Source organism: Diceros bicornis, chromosome 7 (genome assembly GCF_020826845.1).
Source record: "Diceros bicornis minor isolate mBicDic1 chromosome 7, mDicBic1.mat.cur, whole genome shotgun sequence".
In the NCBI taxonomy this organism is placed as follows: Eukaryota; Metazoa; Chordata; class Mammalia; order Perissodactyla; family Rhinocerotidae; genus Diceros; species Diceros bicornis.
The window spans coordinates 77,508,002-77,531,353 of NC_080746.1; the positions used below are offsets into that span (position 1 = coordinate 77,508,002).

A 23,352-nucleotide genomic window follows, 5' to 3' on the forward strand; every position below is an offset into this window, starting at 1 on the left:
TTACCCTTCCAACCAGACCTTCCAAGGCCCCCCGTGCGTGTCGACCCATCTCCCCTGCAGTGTTGGTTGTCTGTCTGCCCAGCACTCGTCAGCAATACTTGTGTGTGTGTGTGTGTGTGTGTTGGGGGGAGTCCTTTGCTGTATCAGTTCATCCAGAGCTCCTCTGTAAGCGGCTCTCAGGCAGGTGCCGTGGAAGTCCAGAGATGCATAAGGCACCTGCCCTCGGGAGCCTACTGGGAGGTTGGCATAATAAGAAATATCAAAAAAAGTGACAACACTCTAGAGAAGGGGCAGAGCGGGGGTACAGAACGATGCTGTGCTGTGCTCTTGCCCAGGCTGAAGGTTTTCTGTTATCTAGTGAATACCAGGAAGCAGGACCCAGGCCTTCTCACCCCTGCCCACCCCACATCCCCTGAGCCCCAAGCTGACGCCCTAGCAGGTGGGCACTCGGCACGCGATCCCTGCACGGCCTCAGGAAGGGCCCTTCCTCCTACGCTGGCGGCTCAGCATGTGCGTCTTCATTGGGGTGTGTTCACTCACTTGTTCTTCCTCTGGCCCCCGCAGGAGTTGCGCCAGTACCTGTGCAACCTCGCCGACCAGTGCACCAGCGAGAACAACGCTGTGGACATGCCTCTCGTCATCATCCTGGACAACCTGCATCACGTCAGCTCCCTGGGCGAGATCTTCAACGGGCTGCTCAACTGCAAGGACCACAAATGGTAAAGGCCGGCTCTGGACCTCGGGGCCCCAGGAGGATGGCCGTCACGTGACGCGTGCTGCCTGGGGAGCTGTGCCCACGCGTGGCCGGGGTCAGCGTTGGGGCAGGGGAGGCAGCCAGCCAGCCTCTGCCTAGACACACAGACGCCACGGGCCTCTGTGAGCGCCTTCTCCTCGAGCCTGGCTTTGGCTCACAAGCCCTCTTCCTTCGTTTCCCCACAGCCCTTACATAATCGGCACAATGAACCAGGCTACCTCGTCCACTCCCAACCTGCAGCTGCATCACAACTTCAGGTAAAGTGTCGCTTGTGGAGTGCCTGTTATATCCCGGGCGTTGTGGAGAGCTTTTTTCCCAGCTTAGCTCATGTAACTCTTACAACAGCCTCCAGCAGTTAAATTTATCATTCTCAGCTTACAAGTGGGGAGACTGAGGCTGGGAGAATTAAGTGACTTGTGTGAGGTCACACAGCCGGTCCATGGCAGCGCTGAGACTTGAACCCAGGTCTCTGACTCTGGGTCCTGAGGAGGCAGCTCTGGGCAGGGGCTGTGCACTTGCTTGCTTGCCCTGCTCATCACCAATGGCGCATCTCTGTCCCGAGTGAACATGAGCCATGAAAGCTCTTGCTTATGAATGTCCCCAGGAGGCTGGGTCTCTTGGGCCTTTGTGCTGCAACTGCTGTGAGCCGCTCTGCCCCAGCACTGGACCGGGCTTCTCCCACTGCTGGGGGTGGGAAGGACTGTTCACCACTGTCGTGCTAGGTTGTGTGGCCGCTTGCCTGGCCATTATCGATAAATGCCCTTCGCCCTGCCCTGACCCCCAGCTGACTCCTCCACTCCTCCTCTCCTGCCTGGGCCCTTGGATGAGGGTGAGAGGCCATCCTTGGCTCATTTTCACTGGCCACTCTGCAGGAGTCTCTGAGGGAGATCTCTTGAAAGTGGACCTGAATTGTAATTATCAGGGAGATGTCAAATCATGCAGGCTGCATCACGCTATCTCAGCATGCAGGCTGTCCTGGTCTTATCCATGCTTTTTCCTAAATATCCCTCAAGTCCTTCTTTCTCCTCCTCCTTCCCCCTCACTGCCACATCATCTCCCAGCACACTGCTGCAATCATTTTCTAGTGCAGCTTGGCGCTCTGCAGGCCGTCCTCTGTGCCAGTGGCAGCAAGAGTGAGCATTCTAGAATTCAGATGTGACCATAAAACCCTCATGCTCCCTTGAGGGAGCCTTCAGTGGCTCCCCATAGCCTCGAGAATGAAGTCCAGGCTCCTGGGGGTGGCAGGTCAAGTCCAGTTTCAGTATGAGCATGTGCACCTTCCAGTTCCCATGTGCTTTGATTCGGGAGGTCAGCCATCGTTTTTATCACCGTCATCATCCTTGAAAAGCGTTCCCGACTTCCTCAGGTGGGTGCTTTGTGCCAACCACACGGAGCCCGTGAAGGGTTTCCTTGGCCGGTTCCTGAGGCGGAAGCTCGTGGAAACAGAGATCAGTGGGCGGGTGCGGAATGTGGAGCTGGTGAAAATCATCGACTGGATTCCCAAGGTCTGGCATCACCTCAACCGCTTCCTGGAGGCTCACAGCTCCTCGGACGTCACCATAGGTAGGCGGGAGGCCGGCGGGAGCCAGCAGGCAGGCTAGGGGTAGGGGGGTGCTGCTCCTGGAGCTCTGGCCCCCTCAGATGACTGTCCTCGGGGCCCTGGGCAGGACAGCACTTCGCAGGCACAAGTCAGCTGGTTGCTGCACTGTCCACACAGAAAAGGGGTCAGAGGGACAATCACGGCCCAAGAGAGACCCCAGACTGCCAGCCAGTCACACCCCAGGGCTGTGTCTCTGCCCCTCTCCCCTGCCCAGTGCACTGGGGCTGGTTAGCAGTGGAGAGATGCGTCCAGCCCAGACTGATGCAGGAACTGCCGGCTCAGTGAAGAGCCCCCACCCCGAGGCCCCCCCAGGTGAAAACTACCCTGTGGGATTGGCTTTGCTTTCAAAATAAAAGAAAATATTATCAACGTTCCTGAAGCTTTGGGTTCAGAGGAAAACAGATCACTGATCATCCCCCCATCCTGACATAATCATTTTAATTTGAGCTTGTTTTTCCTGTCTGTGTCCACACACACACGTTTTATGTGGTTCAGTCTTGGTGTGCACACAGGATGTTCTATTCTCTCTCACCTCACGTCGTCTCAGGAGTGTTCTGTGTTGATACTGTTTTTATAATTATTTTTAAAGGCTGCAAAATAATCAGATCATCATTTCCTTAACCATTTCTGTTCTCTTGGACATTGAGTGTGCTTCTGTTTTCAAGGGGCAGTATTCGTAAGACCACAACAAGCCCCTTTCTGCATAAATCCTCTCCTCTCTTTGGGTGATTTCCTCGAGGAGGGAGGTCCCGGGTGGGGTTAGGGTGCCCACACGTCTGCTCTGTGCCCACCACCCACAGCTGGTACTGCTGCTGTTGCTCAGAAAATCCAGGGTCCCTCTGTGAGGCTGCAGACTGGCTTCTCCTGACCCCCCGTTTCGGCTCTGACTGATGTTCACTGTGGTCCCCAGGCCCCCGGCTCTTCCTGTCGTGCCCCATTGACGTGGACGGCTCCAGGGTGTGGTTCACCGACTTGTGGAACTACTCCATCATCCCCTACCTCCTAGAAGCCGTCAGGGAAGGACTCCAGGTGAGGAGCACACCACCCGCTGGCCTCCTCAAAGCTGGGGGTGCTGTTCTGGTGACCAGATGAGTTGTCTTGATCTCCTCCTTGAGAAGTCTGGCTGACATGGAGTGACAGCCCCCCCTTGTGAGGCCATCAGTCTAACACAGCGTAGGACACAGTTGTCTGCAAATCCCGGCCCTGCACCTGCTAGCTGTGTGACCCCAGGCAAGTCGTTTAGCCTCTCTGTGCCACAGTGCTCTCAAATAGAAGGGGTTAGTAATAGTACTCTGCCAGTCAGAAGTGCTCAGCATAGTGAGTGCGTGAGAAATGGAAGCATGCATGTGCATGACACTTCACAGTTTGCACAGTATTCTCACGTCTGCTATTCGGTTCAAGCCCTGCATTAGTCCTGGGACTTGGACAGAGATTTTTTTTTTGTCTCTATCTTTCAAAAGAGGAAAATTGAGGCTCAAAGAGATAAATGACTTGCCCACAGTCGTAAAAGTGAAACTTGAAGCATCTGGGATTAGAGTCCAGGCCTCTGGCTCAAATTCCAGGTTCTGAGCCCTCAGGCTGTGGCACTCACCACCTGCCATCAGGACCCCTCACATGTGACCCTGGGGCCCATGAGGCTGCAAGTCCCTCCTGCCCTGCAGGGCCTGGAAAGCAAAATCCTTCACTTCTCATCCAGCCCCGGGGTTCATGCCAGGGCCTTAGCAGTAATGGGAGCTTGCGACAGCTTTATTGTTGAGCCTGGAGGCAGCCTGAGAAGTTCCTGGACTTTCAGCACCCACGTGGAGTAATCAGCAGACCTCACGCACAGCTGAGTATCCAGGAACCAGTTGAGCAGCCAGCTTTCCAAGAGCTGCTTTGTTTCCTCCGTCCTGGGCAATGGGAGACACAAGATGCTGTTGGAGGCCTGTGGAGGGTGCGGAGGGGGCACACACACGTGCGCGTGTGTGATAGTGCCTGTTAACGGCTTCAGTCAGTGTCGTTTCTGTACACTTGGCTGAGCCTGGCGAATATTTGACTGCTTTGTGACATGTAGCAGCACTGAAGGTCTTCAGAGGCGTTCAGGGCAATAAGAACTCGAAAAGGAAGGTGTTGCGCCCCTTGTGACTGGTATTTCATTGAACTGGAGTGTGTAGGCTGCAAACTCAAGCCACCAAGTTGAAATATAGGTGTATTGTGAGGGCAGAGAACAGCAAGATACTGGGCAGTCCCTCGACCAGCCCCAGATCATTAGTTGGCAGTGTCTGAAGATCATTAATCAATGGCAGCATTTCCATTCTCTCTATCAAATGTGGCTTTCCGAAAAAAGGTGTGAAAGATTTCGGATCTTGGCAGTGGAATCTCCCTAGGTAGATGAATTCACTGCCCTGGGTAAATTGACCGTAAGTTAATCTTTAGTCAAATGGATTTCTTAGTACCACAAACCCAAACAGCCACCCAGTCATTCATATTTTCTTGGGCCAATGGAAGCATCTCCCACCTGCTGGATTCTGGCAGGCAGTTTCATTTCATAAACCTCTCTCCTCTGTTCTCCATCAGTGGCTTCCAGAGACTGCGGAATGCCCAGCATCTCTGGGAAACCCACACTGCTCAACAGCAGCAGAAGGAATTGCAGGTTGAGGAGCTGCACTCTTCCCCCCTCTTTCTGCCTCACCTCTGACGTCTCCCACTTGCTTTTTTGCTCCAAATATATCTTCTCTCGAGGGACAGGGAGTGACCTTAGCGTACACTTGGAGGAACTCATGGGATCTGTTGAATAAAGGCTTCCCCTGCCCAAGGAGCACTATGGGGAGGGAGAGACTATGCTCTAGCCCCTTGTTGGTCCTCCTCATGGATGAACAGTGCTAACACCCTGCTCCTTTGGACCTAAATTTCAAAGAAGGCCTTGTGGGCATGGCTGTGAAAGTGGGGCCTGAACTTCCTTCCAGTCCTGGAGAGGTTGCCGGTGGAGCTTATCGTAAAGGAGCATTGGGTCTCTTTCCTACCAAGAGCAAGGCCACAGGTTGCAAGGATGTGGGGATGGCTGTAGAACAGCCCGTCTGGGGCAGGGAACAGAGATGTGCCACCATCTCATGAGACTTCAGTTCAGTCTGAGGCAGGAAAAGTTGTTGCTTCCTTGTGCTGTGAGGTTTTTTGAAGGATAATCTTTCAAGAGCACGAGAGCCACCAGAGAGGCAGCCAGAGTTAGCATTTTACCAAATTGCTCAAAAGTGAGCCTCCCTGCCCCAAACCTGTGACCTCACCGTCCTGAGGAGCCCTGGAGTCCCCAGAGAACCTGCTGATTCGTGACGAAATCTGGTGTGTTCTTCGTGCCTCTGGTTTTGAAGGAAAGTTTGCTGACTTTTACTGAGGGCCTGCTACTCACCAGGCACTGTGCTTGGGGCCTGACGCGCGTGGTAGCGTTGAGTTCTAATAGCTCAGTGTGCACCTTGTAGACGAAGAGACCAAGGCGCACGGGAGTTCTTGACCCTTACCCAAGTTCACTCAGCGGGGTATGATGAGCCAGTGTTGGAGCCCGGGTCTGGCTGACTCCTCGGTTATCTCAGGCTGTCCTGAGGACCCCCAGAACTCCACCCAGAAGCCTCAGGTGGCTTAGGGAACCAAGTATCATGTTTCATATAGTAGACTTCTACAGGAGATTTCATTTGACAAAAGGATTCTTTTATTTAAAAAACAATTTAAGGTTCCCTGCTCTCCTTCCTGTTACCTTGAGTCCATGCTTCCTGTGTGCTGGGCACTGCAGGCTCATCTACTCCTTACCTGGCCCTGCCAGGTGAGTGGAGCAGCCCTGAGGAAGCACACTGCGGTTCAGAGCAGGTAAGCCCTTGGCCACGGTTCAAAGCGAGAAGAGGTGGAGTCCCCAGAATGGGCTCTGACAGGGCTGCCCGGGGTGGTGGACAACAGGGAGACCCTGCTGCAGTCAGGCCTCAGGTCGGCCTCTGGACAGCCCCTCCAGAGGCACATCCTTGCCTTGAGGAAACGTGGCATCGCCCCCTAGTGGGTACCAGATAACTTTGCAAGTTTTGAGTCTTCTCCCACTAAGAATAGTGTGTGTGTGTGTGTGTGTGTGTGTGTGTGTGTGTGTACACGTTGATGCCTCCACGTATGATATATATGTGCATCCTGCAGAGTCCAAAGGTCACAGTGGCCCAAGTTTTAGTTTCCAGTGTCTTGGCCGCATGTTCCTAACCCAGTGGGTATACCAGGCGCCTCCTGTCTGTCTGTCTGTCTGTGTGTCTGTCTATCTATCTATCCAGCTGTCTCTGCTGCTTCCCAAAGCTCCCTCAGGCCTCTGCAGGGGGGCTGGGGAGCTTCATGATCTTTCCTTTGCTCACAACGGTGCTCACCCAGCCTCTTACCACCTGCACTTGAACATGCCCAGCGGCAAGTGAGGAGGCTCATAAAAATATGTTCTGTTCTCGCAGGTGATGTTTGCATGCGCCTGGTGTGCATTTGTCTTATGACTCAGTCCCCAGTCCTGTTCCCCTTGGAGTCGTCCTTGTGAACACTTGCCAAAAGTGTCTGAAGTCGACAGCGTAACTCAGCAGGCCTCTGTCTGCTTGGTGAAGGGGCAGGGCGGAGGGCTATTTATCAGATCACCCAACCTGCTCTGAGTCCCTGGGCAAGTCTCCCATCTCTAGGCCTCAGGTTCCCCATCTGTAGTCTGAAAAGTTTGGACTAGAAGAGTGTTTTTTCAGGCTGGCTTCTGTGGAGCCCAAAAGTTCCTCAAACTACTCAGTGGTGGGGTCAGGAGAGAAGAGCAAGTATCTAAAAACCACTGGGCCAGGTTCTCTCTAAGGACTTGATGAGCTCCAAATTCCAGCCTCTATTATTCTGCAGCTCTGAGTGTCTCCTCCTCCAGGCTGGAGGATGGAGACAGAAGCAGTAGCTGTCAGAAATGAGGGTCTATTCAGGTCACATGTGTGAAGTCTGGCTTGGGAAAGGCAGCTCCATTCCGCAGGGAATTCCCTTGGAGGGAGAAGCGTCTAAAAGTTGCAGGAATGTTTCTAATCTGAAACAGGCCTCTTTGCTTCTAAATATCCCCCATTGCTTGTGTTCCCTTCCTCCCTGACACACACCTTCACGTGACCCCTTCCTGCTCAGACTGTGAGTTGCCTTTAGAGTGCCAGACTGAATTCTCAGGCCTGAGACTCACCACTGCCCCAGGTCAGGGAAGACTTAGCAACAGACAAGGCAGAGCTCTAGACGGGAGAGGTGCTAGCGTCTGAGAAGGCGATGAGGTCATGAGAGGCTGTGCATGTCTTGAGTGGAGGAGGAGGCAGCCTCGATAGAAGGAGATGGATGGGCCCATCTGCAATGCGGGCAGGGCAGGCAGCTTCCCTGATGGAAGTCATATGTAAAGATCAGACGTGGCTTAGGCAGTTGTGAGACAGCTGGAGGGGACAGCAAAGCCAGCCCGGTTGGCGTGTCTGGTGGACAGCCTGGTCTGCATCCCCCTGCTCCGGTTCTGGCTGAGTCCTGTGGCTCTTGCTGATACCAAGTGGTTCAGAGCAGAGTTGGTTGGAGGGGCAGAGAGGGGAAAGGTCAGACCAGGAAGCTGGGTTCCTTGTTTGAATCCAGCTCTGCTCTGTAACCTTTCCCGACTGGCTCTTCTCTTTGGGTCCTGACTTCCCTATCTGGTAAATGAGGGGCCGGGATAGGTGACCCCAATTCCTTCCAGCTGAGGCAGACTATGACTTGGAAAGACTTGTGTTTGTCAGTTGGAGTTCAGCTGTTTTCTGCGTCAGCACCTGGCGCTCACTCCCTTCTCAACTGGGGGAGGGAGGAGTCCCAGCACGGCACAGGGAGCAGACAGACAGACGGGCTGTGGGCAGCTGTAATTTCACTCTGGAGCCCCGCTGCAGCCAGTGTGCTGCAGGAGCCTTTGGTCTTGGTACCCCGTGGTCCCCTGTGGAGGGGTGCCTTCCAGAGCCACAGACAGCACTGCCCTGGGGGCGCGTCATGGCCTGGCTGTGAGCACAGCCTGCCACATCTGCTCGGACTCCAGCGGTGCGTGGGCTCGGACAGACTCGGATTCCAGTGCTACGTCCTCTCCTCCCCGGGCCTGTCTCCTCATCTGGGAAACTCGGGGAGCAATGCTGCTTTTTGGAGTCAAGATATTTGTTAAGTGCTTCTCACGGTCCCTGGCACACAGGGGTGTTAGCGAGGAAAGATGTAAAGACTGCACCTAGCCACGTAATACACAAAGCCTCGCCTCGGGACGTGGGCAGCCTGGGTTTTTGTTCTTTAAAGAAGGTATATATTTCTTGAAATTGCCAGTAAGAATCACTGAAATCATTTTGTCATTAGATATTTAAGGCTTAAGAAAAGGAGGTTGGAGGCATGGTACTGGTTTTATAGAATTAAGTGTTAAGATAGTTTTCTGTTTTAAGAGGAAATGAGTTATTATGGACAATTTTGAGAAATATGTGAGGGAGGAGAAGCCCCCACGTGTAACCTCTGGTAACAGTTTACTGTTCTGAAAGTGACCAGTGCTTCTAGAGAGGAGCTCTGCGAGTCAGGCGCACTTCAAGAAATGGGGTTTTGTGGAACCAGGGCCGTTCGTGTTCTCTGCCCGTGGCGTTGACGCCCAGCACCCGCTCTCTGTGCTGAGGGTGGGTGCACCCCGTGGGGTACTAGAGTCCGCTTGTGTGAGCTGGTGGTCAGCACCTCTTCCCACCTCTGCATCCCGGGATGTTGTGTGGATCGTTGAGGTGGTGGGAGTATTTACACCACAGAAACTGGCAAGTGCTTCAGATCAGGGGATGTTTCAAGTGGATCAGCTAGGCTCAGAGTTCAGGGTGACGCCGTGAGTGAGTGGCAGAGCCAAGATGTGAACCCAGGTCAGCCTGACTCCAAAGCCGGAGTCTTGACCCCAAGGTCATGCTGCCTTCAGTCTTAGCCCATCAAACTTTGTGTACCTTGGATGACTTCTTCCTTAGGATTCTGGAAGTGGAATTACTCCATCATGGGAGGCATAATGCTGGGTTTGGGGGTTTTTCAGAAAGCTGCAGAATCAGGGCTGCAGAAGAGGTCTCAGCCCACTTCCTGAGTGTTCCTTCTCTGCCTGTTTTTAGCTCTATGGAAGGCGGGCCCCCTGGGAGGATCCCGCCAAGTGGGTGATGGACACGTACCCTTGGGCAGCCAGCCCACAGCAGCACGAGTGGCCTCCCCTACTGCAGCTCCGGCCCGAGGATGTCGGCTTCGACGGCTACTCCATGCCTCGGGAGGGGTCAACGAGCAAGCCGATGCCCCCCAGCGATGCTGAAGGAGACCCGCTGGTGAGTTCTCAGCTCCCAGAGCAGTTTAGCATTCATTAAGCACCTACTGTATATTGGGCATGATGCAAGGCAGGCTGGAAATAGGGAGGTGACTGAGCCCCAGCCTTGCCTGGGAAGGCTGGACCCATCACAAGATTGAGGACATTTTTGCCAATATTTTCTCCCATGATTTTAGTTTTTCACTAAAGCCTTTAACCCCTCTGTAATTTGTTCTGGTGTAAGGTAAAAGGTTAGGAATTTGATTTTTCCCCTTAAATTCCCCTACACCTACTGTCCCTACACCACTCGTTGCCCTCTGATTTGAGAGCCACCTCGGATCATGTACTTTCCTGGTCCATTGATCTCGCCAATAGTAACTGAGCAGAGGCAGAGCTCGCTGAGGAGCAGAAGCCCACGCCAAATGCCCAGGGCACCGGCAAGGGAGGTTTGGGGGCAGGAGGGACTCACGGAGGTCAAGGGGGCCTGAATACAGGTCACATGGCCAGTGAGATGAGTTGAGTCTGGAACGCTGCCTGAGCTTCCTGGTTACTCTGCTGTTGCTAAAGGCCCTTTAAGGAGAACCTGGGCCAGTGACGGTAACACTGCAATCATAGAACTCGCTGCCAACGCAGGACTGTACATAGTCACACTGTAAAATTAGAATAAATCAAAGCCCTGAAAAAGAAGGCGGGAGCATACACACCAGAACTTCACATGTTACGTGACCATTCTCATGCCTTAAATTTAGCCCTGAGCTCCCTTGGCAACTAAAGCAAAAAGAAAAACACAGCAAAGAGTATTATTTGCGTTACCTAATGAAAGAGCATATTCATAAGAGATGCAGCAGGATTAACTGACAACTGATTTCCTCTTCTAGCCCTAGTGACCAATTTGACTTGCTAGATAAAAAATAATAATAATAGGTGCTGTGGGTTGTCTGCCATCCTCCTGACTGGTGGGATGGAGCTGTGGTCCTGTTGAGACTTTTTAAACAGGAGCTATTTTTAAATGGATTTGTTATTTGTGTTCCTATGCACAACCTAATTTGCGGTGTTTACAACAATAGTTTTACAGCAGAAAGGATCAAACTTTAAAAAGCCATTTTTAACGTTAACCATTGCTGAAAGCCAAAGTCATGGGGATATTTTTGTGGGCACAAGCTCATGAGGTCTTAGCTTACGTGAAAATAGAATTTAAGATATCTAGAGAACGAATAGCTAGCTCATCCCCAGACACTCTCTTCTTAACCAGGAATATTTGAGTCACTGATTAAACACACAAGGCGTTTAGATAAGACGTGGGGTTCTCGGAACAGTTACGCAGGATTCTCCTTCCAACCCCAGGCCCCCAGAAGTGAGCTGTGTCAGCCCCGCCAACCCTCCTCACTAAGTTAGATATTGGGGGCTTCTCCCAAGTCCCCTTCTCTCGGCCCAGGGCCACAGGTCTCTGTTGTGATAGCTCTCTTGTTTACTAATCTCTCCCCTTCATGGGACTGAGACCTCCAAGAGGACAGGACCTGCTTGTTTTTGTTCCAGACCATGTACTGTGGGTACACCGGGAATGTTTGATGAGTGAATAAATAATCCCGGCTGCCAAGAATTGTCCATTGCACTTCAGCCCCACCTCTTTCCCAGTTACGGCTGTGCAGGTGGACACCAGCTGATGCTGCTGCTGTGGCCTGGCTCACCCAGGGAGACCCTGCTGGGCATCCTGGGGGGCAGCTGGCCAGTGAGCAGCTGGATTTCATGCCCTGCTGCACCATGTCTTGGCCTTAGAAAGACCCTATCTTCCTAACTTATTTGCCAGATAAAATATAAACACACACACAACTTATAAATAGAATAAGTTTTTAGTTTCCCATCTCCACTTCCAAAAGATGACCAATAGACTATAGACCAGGGAAGATTCAAGGACACTGTCTTCGGACTCTTTTCTTTACATCAGACGATGACCGTGATGATAACAGATCACATTTATTGAGCACTTACTCTGTGCCAGGCCTGATACACATCATGTCATTTCGTTTCTACCCCAACCCTATGAAATAGGTGCTGCTGTTCTCTCCACCTTATAGGTGAGGAGCTGGTGGCTCAGATGTATTAGGTAGTTTGCCCAAAGGTTCCTGAATTGGAATCCAGGCCTCTCTTTGTGGCTGGTGCTGCTCTCCCCTCCTCGGGAAGGCTCTGGCAGGAGCTGGAGCACGGGGGGCTCAAGGCTGCCCTCCAGCCAGAGCCAGGAGTACAGGTGAGCTTGATGCTCATCAAATGGGGAGCATGTGCATCGGGTGTCAGCCGTGCTGATGCACAGGTTCCGGAAGCAGGGACACTGGGCTGGCACCTTACCCCAGGCTAAGGGCTATGCTTGAGTAAGGCATGCCTCTCCCAAATAAAAATAAATATCTTGTTCGTAGAGGACTTTCTATTTTGTTTTCAGTGCTCTGCATATATTAACTCACGCCGCACCATAATGTTATAGAGCAGGTATGATTATCATTCACATGTGACCAGTGAAGAAACTGAGGCACAAAGAGTTTAAGTAACTTGCCCAAGGTCATGCAGCTAGTAAGTGGTGGAGCCGGGATTTGAACCCTGGAATCCTGGCCCAGAGTCCATGCTCTTGTCTGCTGCCGCCACGGTGGGCTGCAGTCCCTGGGGGAGTCTGGGGTAGGGGGCCTGAGCTTCAAAGACGCAGAGGCGGGTGGCTGACTGGACTGAAAGCTGCTCATTCTGTTCGCTCTTTCCCCAGATGAACATGCTGATGAGGCTGCAGGAGGCAGCCAACTACTCCAGCCCCCAGAGCTACGACAGCGACTCCAACAGCAACAGCCATCACGACGACATCCTGGACTCGTCCCTGGAGTCGACTCTGTGACAGGGTCCCGGCTGTGGAGCCAGCCCACCTCCCCCTCTCCTCGCCCCACTCCGCCTACATCCTCTGCACCATCCTGAAGATGCCCTCCTGAGCCAGCCCCCAGCCACAGCCTGAGAGCTGCAAGGGACACTGAGACCCCTCATCCTCCAGCCTTCACCTGGGTGCCACAGCCCCGGCCAGCCGCCTCGGGACCACTTCCCTGCACAGTGAGAACTGCACTACCATCTGTTTTATTTTAATTGTTGTTTTGCCTTGTTGCTGTGACCTCCCTAAGAGACTGAAGATACTTCTCGGGAAAGGATCATCACTGTTGAAAGGAAAAGAATATAAAAAAGAACCCACCTGAAGCTTTGAAACCAAACAGCATCCTGCCACAAGCTGCCCAGAGACAGGAGAGGCTGGAGCGCAGTCGGAAACGTAGACAGCACGGCTTCCCCTCCGCACGGACCCTCCAGACCGGGTCTTCTGCCAGCGCCCCCACATCCACGCCAACCCGCCCTTCCACCCAGCCGGCCACAGACAGAACTGGTGCTAGCCAGGACACTTTTTGGTCCCTCAACAAATCACAGAGCTACAGTGCAGGGAAACCTTAGGAAAAAGCAAATCGTGCTTTCTGTTCAGTTTTTTAAATGGTGCTCTCCTCGCCCGAGAGGTATTTTGCCTGTCCCAGATCAACCACCCCTTTTAGGTCCATCAGCCTCCGATTTACCCACGACAGTGAGTGAAGGAGTGAGAATGTGTGCGAGCGGATGCGGCTCTAATGCGGAACAGCATGTGTCTGCTTCCTTCTTAGATGTGAGTGAGTCAGGTTCTCTTTCTGCCGACACTGTGTACAGTGTGAGTTGGTCTGCCTTGGAGAACTGATCACCCCTTTGAAAACAACATTGAGTTTCCCCCTTTCAGACTCTTTGATTTTGAAGATTCTTCTCCTTCCCCTCCTGGTCAGAATCAGTCCTTTGGTGAAAGTGAGGCCCGCAGGAGTTGAGTTTTGGTTTGGTCCTGCTGAGTTTGGATTTTCAGTTGTCCATCCTCACAGTTCTGCACACTCGCCTCCCCTCGCTGGGGTTGGGGCTGGTCGCGTCCGTAAAGTGGACCAGGACGCCATCCCTACCAGGCCGATGAGCCGACCTTGCCTTTCCTTCCCATCCTCGAGGCTTCAGAACGCACGTCGACACCTCGAGCGCCAGCCCCAACCTCAGCCAGGGTGGGGAGGTCACCTCGAGAAATGCTTGCACTTTCCTCAGAACCAACAGGACGCAACTCAACAAGGGGGCCGCCCATTCCCTTCCAGAAGCTCCAGCCCCGGCCCCTGTCCAGACGAGCCTTGCCTGACCTCTTTGGTGCTGACCTTCCCAAAGCGATGCCTTACTGGTTTTGTACTAACCGTGTCCATTTCTGAGTGTCGTGCCTGCCTGGGGTCCGGTCTTTTGTTTCCCCATCAGCGCAAACAGGGCTAAGAAGTCATCTGCTCATTAGGAGAATGCAAGTCGCTGTGACTTTTCTCATCCAGTAGACTCGTTTGTGTGGATGGGTGACCATGGGAAAAAAGAAAAAAGGAAAAAAAAAAAATCCAATTTTTAGGTTCTCATCAGTCTCCAGCTCACACCCTGACTGGACAATGATCTGTCTTGTGCAGGAAAAGGCAAAAGTTCCTCCAGGTCTACGTAACATGGGTGAGACATGCCTGCTAGGATGTGTCTTCAACATACTGGTGTTTTCTTTACAGGGTGTGGTAAATCTTTGAGTTGTTTGTTTCTGTTTTATAAAGAGAATCCTTATTGGACCCCAGTGGGGGTGTCTCTGTTAATGATCAGGGTTTTTATTGCATCTTTTACATTACTGTTTCTGAAGGTCCATCTCTCTACATTTTTTCTTACTTTCTTCCCACAAGAGGGTTGACCTGAAACTGCTCACATTACATTGGATGACACCATTTTCTTCCTCGAAAGGAAAAGGGGAATGCGTCCCGATAACTGGGGAAACCTGTCCATCCTGTCCCTGCTGTAACCTTGGTAAACTCAGACTCCTGCTCAGCCTTCGTGAGCCATCTGGGTGTGTGAGTGTGTCCTGTTCTGTTCTGTTTTTCATAAAATTTTTGAACCATATATTTAGCCTGTGACCACGGGCCACACCCTGAGCCTTCTGGTAAACCTGAAGAGTGGTCCTTCTCAGTTGATCTCCCAGTGATGACCTTACACGCTCATACTGTGAATTTGGGAGGAGGTAAAATTGACTTCTCCTCTCGGGCAGTTTTTCCAGTCACCTTGTGAGTAGACACTGCAGTATTGTTGGAAACTTTTTTTTTTTTTTTAATGACGTCTTCTCTTCTCCCCTCTCCCCCAGACTTCCCTCCCACTGGGTCCAGGCTCAGGACCGAGACCTCTGTCCCCGGTGCTGCCTGACTAGTGACGGGTGACTTCAAGTGGTGTCACCCTCGTACGATTCGCAGCTCATTGTCCTTCCTACAGTCTCGGGAAGCAGGGTTGTCTGATGTGCACATTTCTTATTTTGGTCACATTTTACTTCTGTGTCACTCACCGTTGACAAAGTAACTTTGTACTCGTTTAGGGCTCTGTCCGAAATGCTTCCATTTTGCCTTTTTCTACAGTTAGGCTAATTTTGAAATGTATGAAATTCTATGCAACATTTATGTTGAGTTACCGATGGAAGCCAAAAGTTTTCTTCCCAAACTGCCAAGAATTATCCAGGCCATAAATGAGATGGGGATACCGTTTAATGTAAGGTTGGGGGTGGGGTAGGGGTGGGACAGGAACGAGATTTGCCCAGACCTTTGTTGTATCTCCGGGGCGTTTTTTATTTTATTGTTGATGCTTAAACTTCAAAATTCTGTGTATTCAAATTTGATCGTGGCGAATCTACTTCAAAAGGAAAAAATAATCTGACTTTGTGGATATTAAATGGAAGTTTGCTGTTTTGAGCTAGTTGTTTCCAGTGGAGCAGTTTATGAAATATGTTCTATAAGATGTACATTTTTTCATTGTAACATAGAAATTGTAAATAATTGATTAAAGTGCTGCATTTTGATGAATTTTTTCTAGCCATTTTTAAAGAGAAAACTAGGAATTAAGTATTTTGTGTACGGTATGTTCCCATCCTCCCTCCCCTTCCTCCCTGCCCCTCCACCGCTTCCCTCCCTATTTAATTTTCATTTGTCATGAGGTTTTTGGATTTGCCAATGATCTGCTGGAGATCATGCCCCACGTCATAGAGGATAAAGCTGATGATTGTACCAGTCTTAAATTATTCATGATTCAATAAAATTTATGCTTATTTATTCAGATTGGTGGTTTGGCTTTTCTGTGCTAGAGCCGGTCCTCCTTGGAGTTCGATTTCATGCCAAGAGGAAGTCATTCTGATTTGGTTGCAGCAAACGTTGGGAGAACCCGAAACATCTGCAAACCCACCTCTGCCACGATGTCATCCGCGTCCTACCTCTTCTCAGTTTCTCGTCTAAGTTATTGCCTCTTGTGTGGTGATTGTTAGAAATGCAGAACTCCAGGCTCCTCTCCAACTTGAGGAACCACTGAGGAGCTTGTGGAAATGCAGATTCTGGTTTAATGGGTCCAGTGTAGGGCCTGACATTCTCAGTTCCCAACAAGCTCCTGGATGATGCCAATGCTCTGGGCCCCAGACTGCACTTAGAGTAGCAAGCAATATCAGCATCCAGCCGCACCCCCCCCCCCCGATCAACCCCCTGGCATAAGAAGGACTTTTTTTAATGTTTTGAGTACATACTAATTGCCAAATGCTTTCCCAGATGCTCCGGTATAATCTGCAAAATGACCCTAAAGGGGTGAACATTCTTACTCCCATTTTACAAGTGAAAAAAACAGGCTCAGAGAAAACTTGCCAAGGATCCTATAAGAGGTGAGAGAGCTGGCGTTTCAGCCCCACCTTCTGACTCGAAGTCCTGCCTCGCAGGGCCGCCTCGCATCTTACGGGCCCGGTTCCACGTTGCAGCTGACACCCGTTGCAGAGCACAGGTGGTGGGAGATGACAGCACATCGCTGCATTCACCTTTAACAGCGACAACCAACATTGTAGAAGCTTGGTTTGAAGTGAAGCCTGTGAGTTCACTGCGAAATCGATCCTGCACAGCTGGCTCAACAGGGGGTGACATGAAGTGTCCAGCTTATCGCAGTGCACAATGGCCCAGCCAGGGGGAGATGAGGAGTCTGGATGTTTAGCATAGGTGGTTTTTAATACCTGCCAACAAAATGAAGGAAAGCTGGTCCCATGGTTGACAACTCATGTCACATATTCTACCCCGTACACAATGTACGGGCGGAGAATTATGACCAGCACAGATAAAGGGCGTGATGGGCTAGACGACTTTTTAAAAAGAAGGGAAGGAAGGGAGCTATGCATTTAAGTACTTACTGGGTGCCAGACACTCTACTGAGAATTTCACTTTGTCACACGCAATCACAGCACCTTTAAGAGTATTATCAGCTCCGTTTTACAGGGAGAAAACTAAAGCTGAGTAATGTTAAATTACTTACTATATAGTAGAAATGGAATTCTCACTTTGGTTCTAAAACCCATGTCCTTCTGCCACACGATGCTATAGTAACCTTAGGCTGGACTTTGAGGGGAGGATTACGGGATCCCTTCTGTATTAGTTATTTGCTGCTGTGTAACAAATCACCCCCAAAATTTAGCAGCTTAAAGCAACAAACATTTTCTCTCAGTTTGTGTGTGGAAGGAGTCTGGGCGTGGCTTAGCTGGATCCTCTGCCTCGGCGTTTCTCATAAGCCTGCAATCAGCACGTCTTAAATATTTACAAGGAGTATTTAAAAACAAGAGCTATAGAAAGCATCACATTTAATGGTAAAATTTTGAATGTTTTCCCTTTCAGATTAGGAAACAAAGATGCCTCCTATCACCACTTAGCATCATAGTAGAGACTCTAGTGCAGAGAAGAGAAATAAATCATGAGGATTGGAAAGGAAGAAATTAGACTGTCTTTATTCACAGATAACATTATATACTTAGGGAATCCAAAGGAATTCACAGATTATTAGAAATAAGTTGAATAAATTTGCTTGATATAAAATCAGTACTCAAAAATCAACTGAACATCTGTATGCAGCCAAAAGTTTAAAAAATACCAAAATATCATCAAAAATATCAAATACCTAGGAATAAATGCAATGTAAGATGTGCAATACCTCTACACAGAAATCTATGAAACATTATTGGGAGAAATTAAAGATGACGCAAAGAAATGGATATATTATGTTTATGGGTTGGAAGACTCAATGTTGTAAAGATATCAGTTCCTCCAAAATGGACTATATTTATTTATTTATTTATTTTTTCCCCAAAGCCCCAGTAGATAGTTGTATGTCATAGCTGCACATCCTTCTAGTTGCTGTATGTGGGACGCGGCTTCAGCATAGCTGGAGAAGCAGTGTGTTGGTGTGTGCCCGGGATCTGAACCCGGGCCACCAGTAGCGGAGCGCGTGCACTTAACCGCTAAGCCACGGGGCCGGCCCCAAAATGGACTATAGATTTGATGCAATCCCACTCAAAAGCCCAACGTAGTTTTTATGGGATTGACAAGATAATGTTAAAATGTATATTGAAATGCAAAGAGTAAAGCACAGCCAATGAAGAAGAACAGGAAGAGAGGGGTTTCTCTACCAGATGTCAAGACTTATTACAAAGGTCATTAATTAAGACAGTGTGGCATTGCTGCAGGAACCGACAAATAGTTCAAGAAAACAGGATAGAATAGACATTCCCAAAATAAACCCAACGCACGCTTGCTTTAATACATGGAATCATAAGTATATTGTCTCAGACCAAAGGACCTATTTTATGGAGAAGGAAACGTGACAAAGGACATGACAGTGGGGGTCCACTGGTTCCTACTACAGAGCTGGAGGTTGGACTGTTCTCGTAAAGGCTCAGCTAAGGCACCAACTTGGGACATATGCTCTGTGTTGGAGTATGGCTCTCGTTTTCAAGTTATTTCAAGTTATTATTTTTCGTTTCTCAGTTATTTGCTGCTGGTGCCCAGTGGCCAGAACACAGAGGTTTGGGGACTGAGGGGTGGAAGCAGGAGGGGCCCCCAGCAACCCACCTGGGGAGTTGTTTGCTTCCCATCCCTACAAATTTAGGCTGTGCAAAATTCGAGGTGCTTGGCGGGGCTGGTCTGGTGGTGTAGTGGTTAAGTTTGCAGGCTCTGCTTCGGCGGCCCAGGGTGTGCGGGTTCGGATCCCGGGCACGTACCTGCACACCACTCGTCAGCCATGCTGTGGTGGAGTCCCGCATACAAAATAGAGGAAGATTGGCACAGATGTTAGCTCAGGGCCAATCTTCCTCACCAAAAATAAAAATTTCGAAGTGCTTGTCCCTGGTACACAGGGGCTTGGGGGAGGCAGGAGGAGGGATCCTTCTCTTCCACCACAGACTTTAAATCTACATCTGCTTCCTGATCACTGGAGACTGCCCCGCTGGCAGTGACAGGAGTTACTATACTGGTAGGGTAATCACCCCGATTACAATGAGGAGCTGGGACCACGTAACGGGACCAGGGAGAATTATATCTGGAACTTGGAGAACTCAGGGTCACCTCTTGGTAGTTCTGTGCCTGGTGGTAACTGTGAATGGGCATTTGCAGCCACCACAGCCCAACAAGGCCAAGGTAAACTGTTGCTCAGACCCTTCAGGAAGGAAGGTCTGGGTTGTCCAGAACTATGAAGAGCTGGCTGAGAGTGAGGGTGATACAGAGCAGAGAACTGAGAAAGGAGATGCTGAACATCAGTTACGGCCCTGGGACCAGCTGTAGCAGTGGAGACCTTAGCTTGGTCCACTAACCCTCCTGTTCTGAGTCTTTTTAGGGATTGTGACCAGCCACCACCGTGGAGCATCGATACGAGTGGACTCAAGGCGCCGAATGAGTGGTCTGAGCACCACAAAGCGTGGGCTCTAGCAGACCCCGCTGATGCCTCAGTCCACACCCTGACTGCACCTGAGCCTGCAGGGGACAACTTGTGCGCTGACAGCATCCCACTGCGAGCACCGAGGTCTCTCTTCTCTCTGAGCCCTTTCTTCAGGTGCAGAGCAGCCCACAGTGGATTCAGTGCCCCCACGGACAACCTACACCCAACAAGGTACAGGAGTTGGTGGACGAGCGTCCAGCTTTCCGTCCTTCTGTGGGACCAGTGTGAGGCATATCCTACAGGGCTCCGTAGGGGCGCCCCGAAGGGATTGAGCCCCGGTTGCCCACAGTGGCAATCAAGACCCTTTATTGGTTTTCTCCCTTCCTTGTCACACTTGGTCTGCTCCCTCATGCGGAGCTGGCACGAGGAAGAGGCCCCTAGGGCACACCCCGAGAGTGCGTCTTCCTTAAGCTTTGCACCCTAGATGCCCCACTTGCCTTCCCCTGGTCCCAGCTCCACCCTCAGTCGTGCCTCCTGACCGCACAGCGCAAATCAGCTGTCTGCACCCAGGTCCTTTCCCAGGATCTGATCAGACAGCTCAGCAATTCCACTCTTAATTGTTCTCATAGATTGATTGTGTCCCCTAAAAAGATATGTTGAAGTCCTAACCCCCCGTACCTCAGAATGTGGCCTTATTTAGAAACGGGGTCTTTGCAGATGTAATTAATTAATTAAGATGAGGTCACACTGGAGTAGGGTAGGCCCTTAATCCAATATGACTGCGGTCCTTGTAAGAAGATAATGTGAAGATGTGAGGGAAGACTGCCACGTGAAGATGGGGGCAGAGACAGGGCTTATGCAGTTTCAAGCCAAGGCACACCAAGGACTGACGTTCCTCACCTCCACCAGAAGCTTCTAGAAAGAGGCAAGACAGGATTCTACCCAGAGTCTCAGAGGGAGCACAGCTCTGCTGACACCTCAGTTTCAGACTTCTAGCCTCCAGAACTGTGAGAGAATAAATTTCTGTTGTTGCAAGCTGCCTAGTTTGTGGTACTTAGTGATGGCAGCTGGAGGAAACGAATATGGTTACATACCAAACAGAAATGCATATATATATACACGCACCAAGAAATATGTACACAAATGTCCATAGCAATTATAATGTTCATTATAACAGAGCCTGGAAACATTCCACACATCCACTGACAGTCAAATGACAAGTGAAATTGTGGTATGTCAATGGCACACAGCAGTGAAAATATCTGTGGGTGGATGCTGAGTGAGCACAAGCAGCCAGACACAAAAGGATGCCGAACACGTGATTCCATTTCTATGCAGTCCACACTACCGTTCAGGAGTGGGTGCACACGTAGGTCAAACAACTGTAAAGCACAGCATGATGGGCAGGGGCAGTGGTCGGGACAGGTAAAAGGTTTTGGGGGGCTGGCAGTGTCCTATTTCTTGACTTGGTGCTGATTACACAAGCAGTTGCTCGTATCTTTGTTTCGTGCACTTTTTCCTGTGAGTGTTATACTCCACGAGAAGGTGCCTAAAAAGTGAATGCGACACCAGGCTGCCCACCTGGTCACCATCCCCAGTGAGGCCGCAGGCAGCTGAGAATGCTGCTGTTGAGAGGCGGGACATTGAGGTTTTGACACTGATCCCATCACTAGCTCGTGGTGTGAATTCTCAGGAATTGGTTTCCGAATCCATAAATCCAGGACACTGTTGGGTCTGCCTTGACACTAACTGTCATGTGAGCCTGGACGGGTTGACGCCACTTCCCTACGCCTCCACCCCTCTTAAGGGAAATGAGGCTAGTCACACCTGTCTTGCAGGATTCAGGGAGGCGAAGCATCCAGAGCGCCAACGCCACCAAGCACTTCCTTGATCTTCCTCATCCTCCCAGCTCTGACCTCCTTGGCCCTGCAATCTCCGCAGTGTCAGAGGCTGGAGCTGCCGGGCCTCAGAGGATGGAATTGGGTCCGGAAGGGGAGGAGGCAGAGAAGCGCATCCAGACCTCAGACAAGGGGAAATGTCCTGAGGGTCACGAGCAGGGAATGGGCTGCCTTTTAAGATAGTGAGCACCCTGTCACCATGGGAGTCCCAGCAAGGCTGGAGGACCCCCTGACACAGTCGCAGCAGAGGGATCCCTGCCTGATTGGCAGATGAGTCCAGGGGGCCTCTGGAGCTTTGCTCTCCTGGTGGGATTGCTTCAGGCAGGGCATAGTGGAAGGAGCAGTGGGGTCTGGAGACTGGAGTTACTGCCTCCCACCCTGGCTCTCTCCTTCGGAGAAGTGTCACCACTCTCAGAGCCACGGTTTTCCCATCTGTCTAATGAAGGGATGGGATGAGCTCAGTGGTTCCCTAATGTGGCTGATGACCAGGAACCCAGGAAGCACATGAGAAAAAGTCTAGACCTCTCCCTAGTCCCGGGGAATCTGAACGTGCCTGGACGGCAGGCCTCCCCCAGCTCCTGCGTTCCAGGCTGCAATTACGGGCAGTCCATTATACCTCACAGCAGCCACGAGGGGGCAGAAAAGCCCAAGCAATCCAATCCTCCCTCAGGCTGGACCTGTCTTTCTTGGCAAAATTCTCTCTCTCTTCAGGTGGAGTATTAACAAAAGGCTTGGGCGTGACCCTCAGAAGATGGAGAGTAGTCTTTTCCCCTCTACCGCAGGCTTGGAGGACGAAGCCGCGCTCCTTATAAAGAGAACAGGAAAAGGAGTTAATGTGTGTCAGGCATCTTGCTAAGCCAAGTAATTTGCCTTCATGGATTCACGTGACACGCCCAACAACCGTGGGAGGTTGGCGTCATCTTCACTCTGTAGAAGGACTGGTGAAGGGACTGGCTCACTAGGCAGGGACAGAGTAAGGATCTGAACTCAGGGCCTGTCAGATGCCAAAGCTTGGAGTCTCACTCCTACCCCGCACCCTCCACCTGCAGCTCCCAAGCGCTCACATCCGTAACCTCATTGGTGGTCCACCTGGGCCTGCAGGTTAGGCCCAGAAAGCGTTATTGCCCTTAGAGGAGGAAACTGAGGCTCAGAGAGGGGCAGGAAGTCATTCCTGAGCTAATGGTGCCACCAGAACAAGAGCCCAGAGGTCCTGGCTTCCTTTCCTGGACAACAAGGGAGGCAGCTGGCCACACAGGCTCTGGAGTCTACAGAACGGGTTCAAATCCCGGCTCCACTGTTTGCCAGCTGTGACCCTGAGCAAGCTGTTGCTCCCTGAGCCTCAGTCTACGCATCTGTAGACTGAACATGAAATATCCACCTGTGGAAGATGCTGTAAGGGTCATTCTCAGCATCCATCATAGGCCTCTTCCTAACTACACCCTGCACTGTGCAGGTTGTCTACCCCGCCCCCACAGGGCCGTGTGACTCGAGGACGCTGACCCCATCCCCAGGTCCAGGGTGGAGGCAAGGGTCTCATGCAAAACCCAGTCCATTTCCTAAGGTTTCTGTCGTGAACAGACATGATGTAGTTTTCGGGAAAGTCTCTGGGCAGGGAGGGACTTCTGGGAAAGTTCATCCCTTAATAGATCCTCAGGGGAGATAGGCTTCCCCTTCCTCTGACCACTATCACGTCTGGAGGTGACCTGGACCAGGTGCTGTCATCGTGCTTTCAGCCCGAGGATGAAGCAGCACCAAGGAGAGCAGAGCAGAGATGGAACCAGATCCTGGCTCCTGTCGTGGAGCCACTGACTCATCCTGGCAAGAGGCCACCCCCCCTTGGGACTCCCAGCTCAATGAGGTAATACGTGGCGTGGAGTCCGCCCGTCAGGCTTTCTGTGGTCTGCCACTGGGACCTGCCTGGGGGAGGCACCGCTGCTGAGAAAGCGCCTGGAAACTGTGGATGCAGTGCCCAGGGGCTGCAAGTGCTGAACCAGTGTGAGCTGCTGCTCACATTGGCCGTTCCGCCGCAGACTCTGCAGCC

At 51.2% G+C, this 23,352-nt stretch overlaps 1 protein-coding gene across 4 annotated transcripts in view; it reads left to right on the top strand.

Moving 5' to 3' along the window:
- Nucleotides 1-15,252, top strand: part of NAV2 (neuron navigator 2) — a 710,120-nt gene extending 694,868 nt beyond the window's left edge. For all 4 annotated transcript variants that reach the window (XM_058546129.1, XM_058546130.1, XM_058546128.1 and 1 more), the window contains 6 exons: nucleotides 565-719; nucleotides 940-1,011; nucleotides 2,121-2,317; nucleotides 3,265-3,383; nucleotides 9,449-9,652; nucleotides 12,377-15,252. In XM_058546129.1, the coding sequence (XP_058402112.1) occupies nucleotides 565-719; nucleotides 940-1,011; nucleotides 2,121-2,317; nucleotides 3,265-3,383; nucleotides 9,449-9,652; nucleotides 12,377-12,502 (873 nt within the window). In that variant the 3' untranslated portion in view covers nucleotides 12,503-15,252. The remainder of the gene's footprint in view (nucleotides 1-564; nucleotides 720-939; nucleotides 1,012-2,120; nucleotides 2,318-3,264; nucleotides 3,384-9,448; nucleotides 9,653-12,376) is intronic.
- Nucleotides 15,253-23,352: the final 8,100 nt, after the last annotated feature.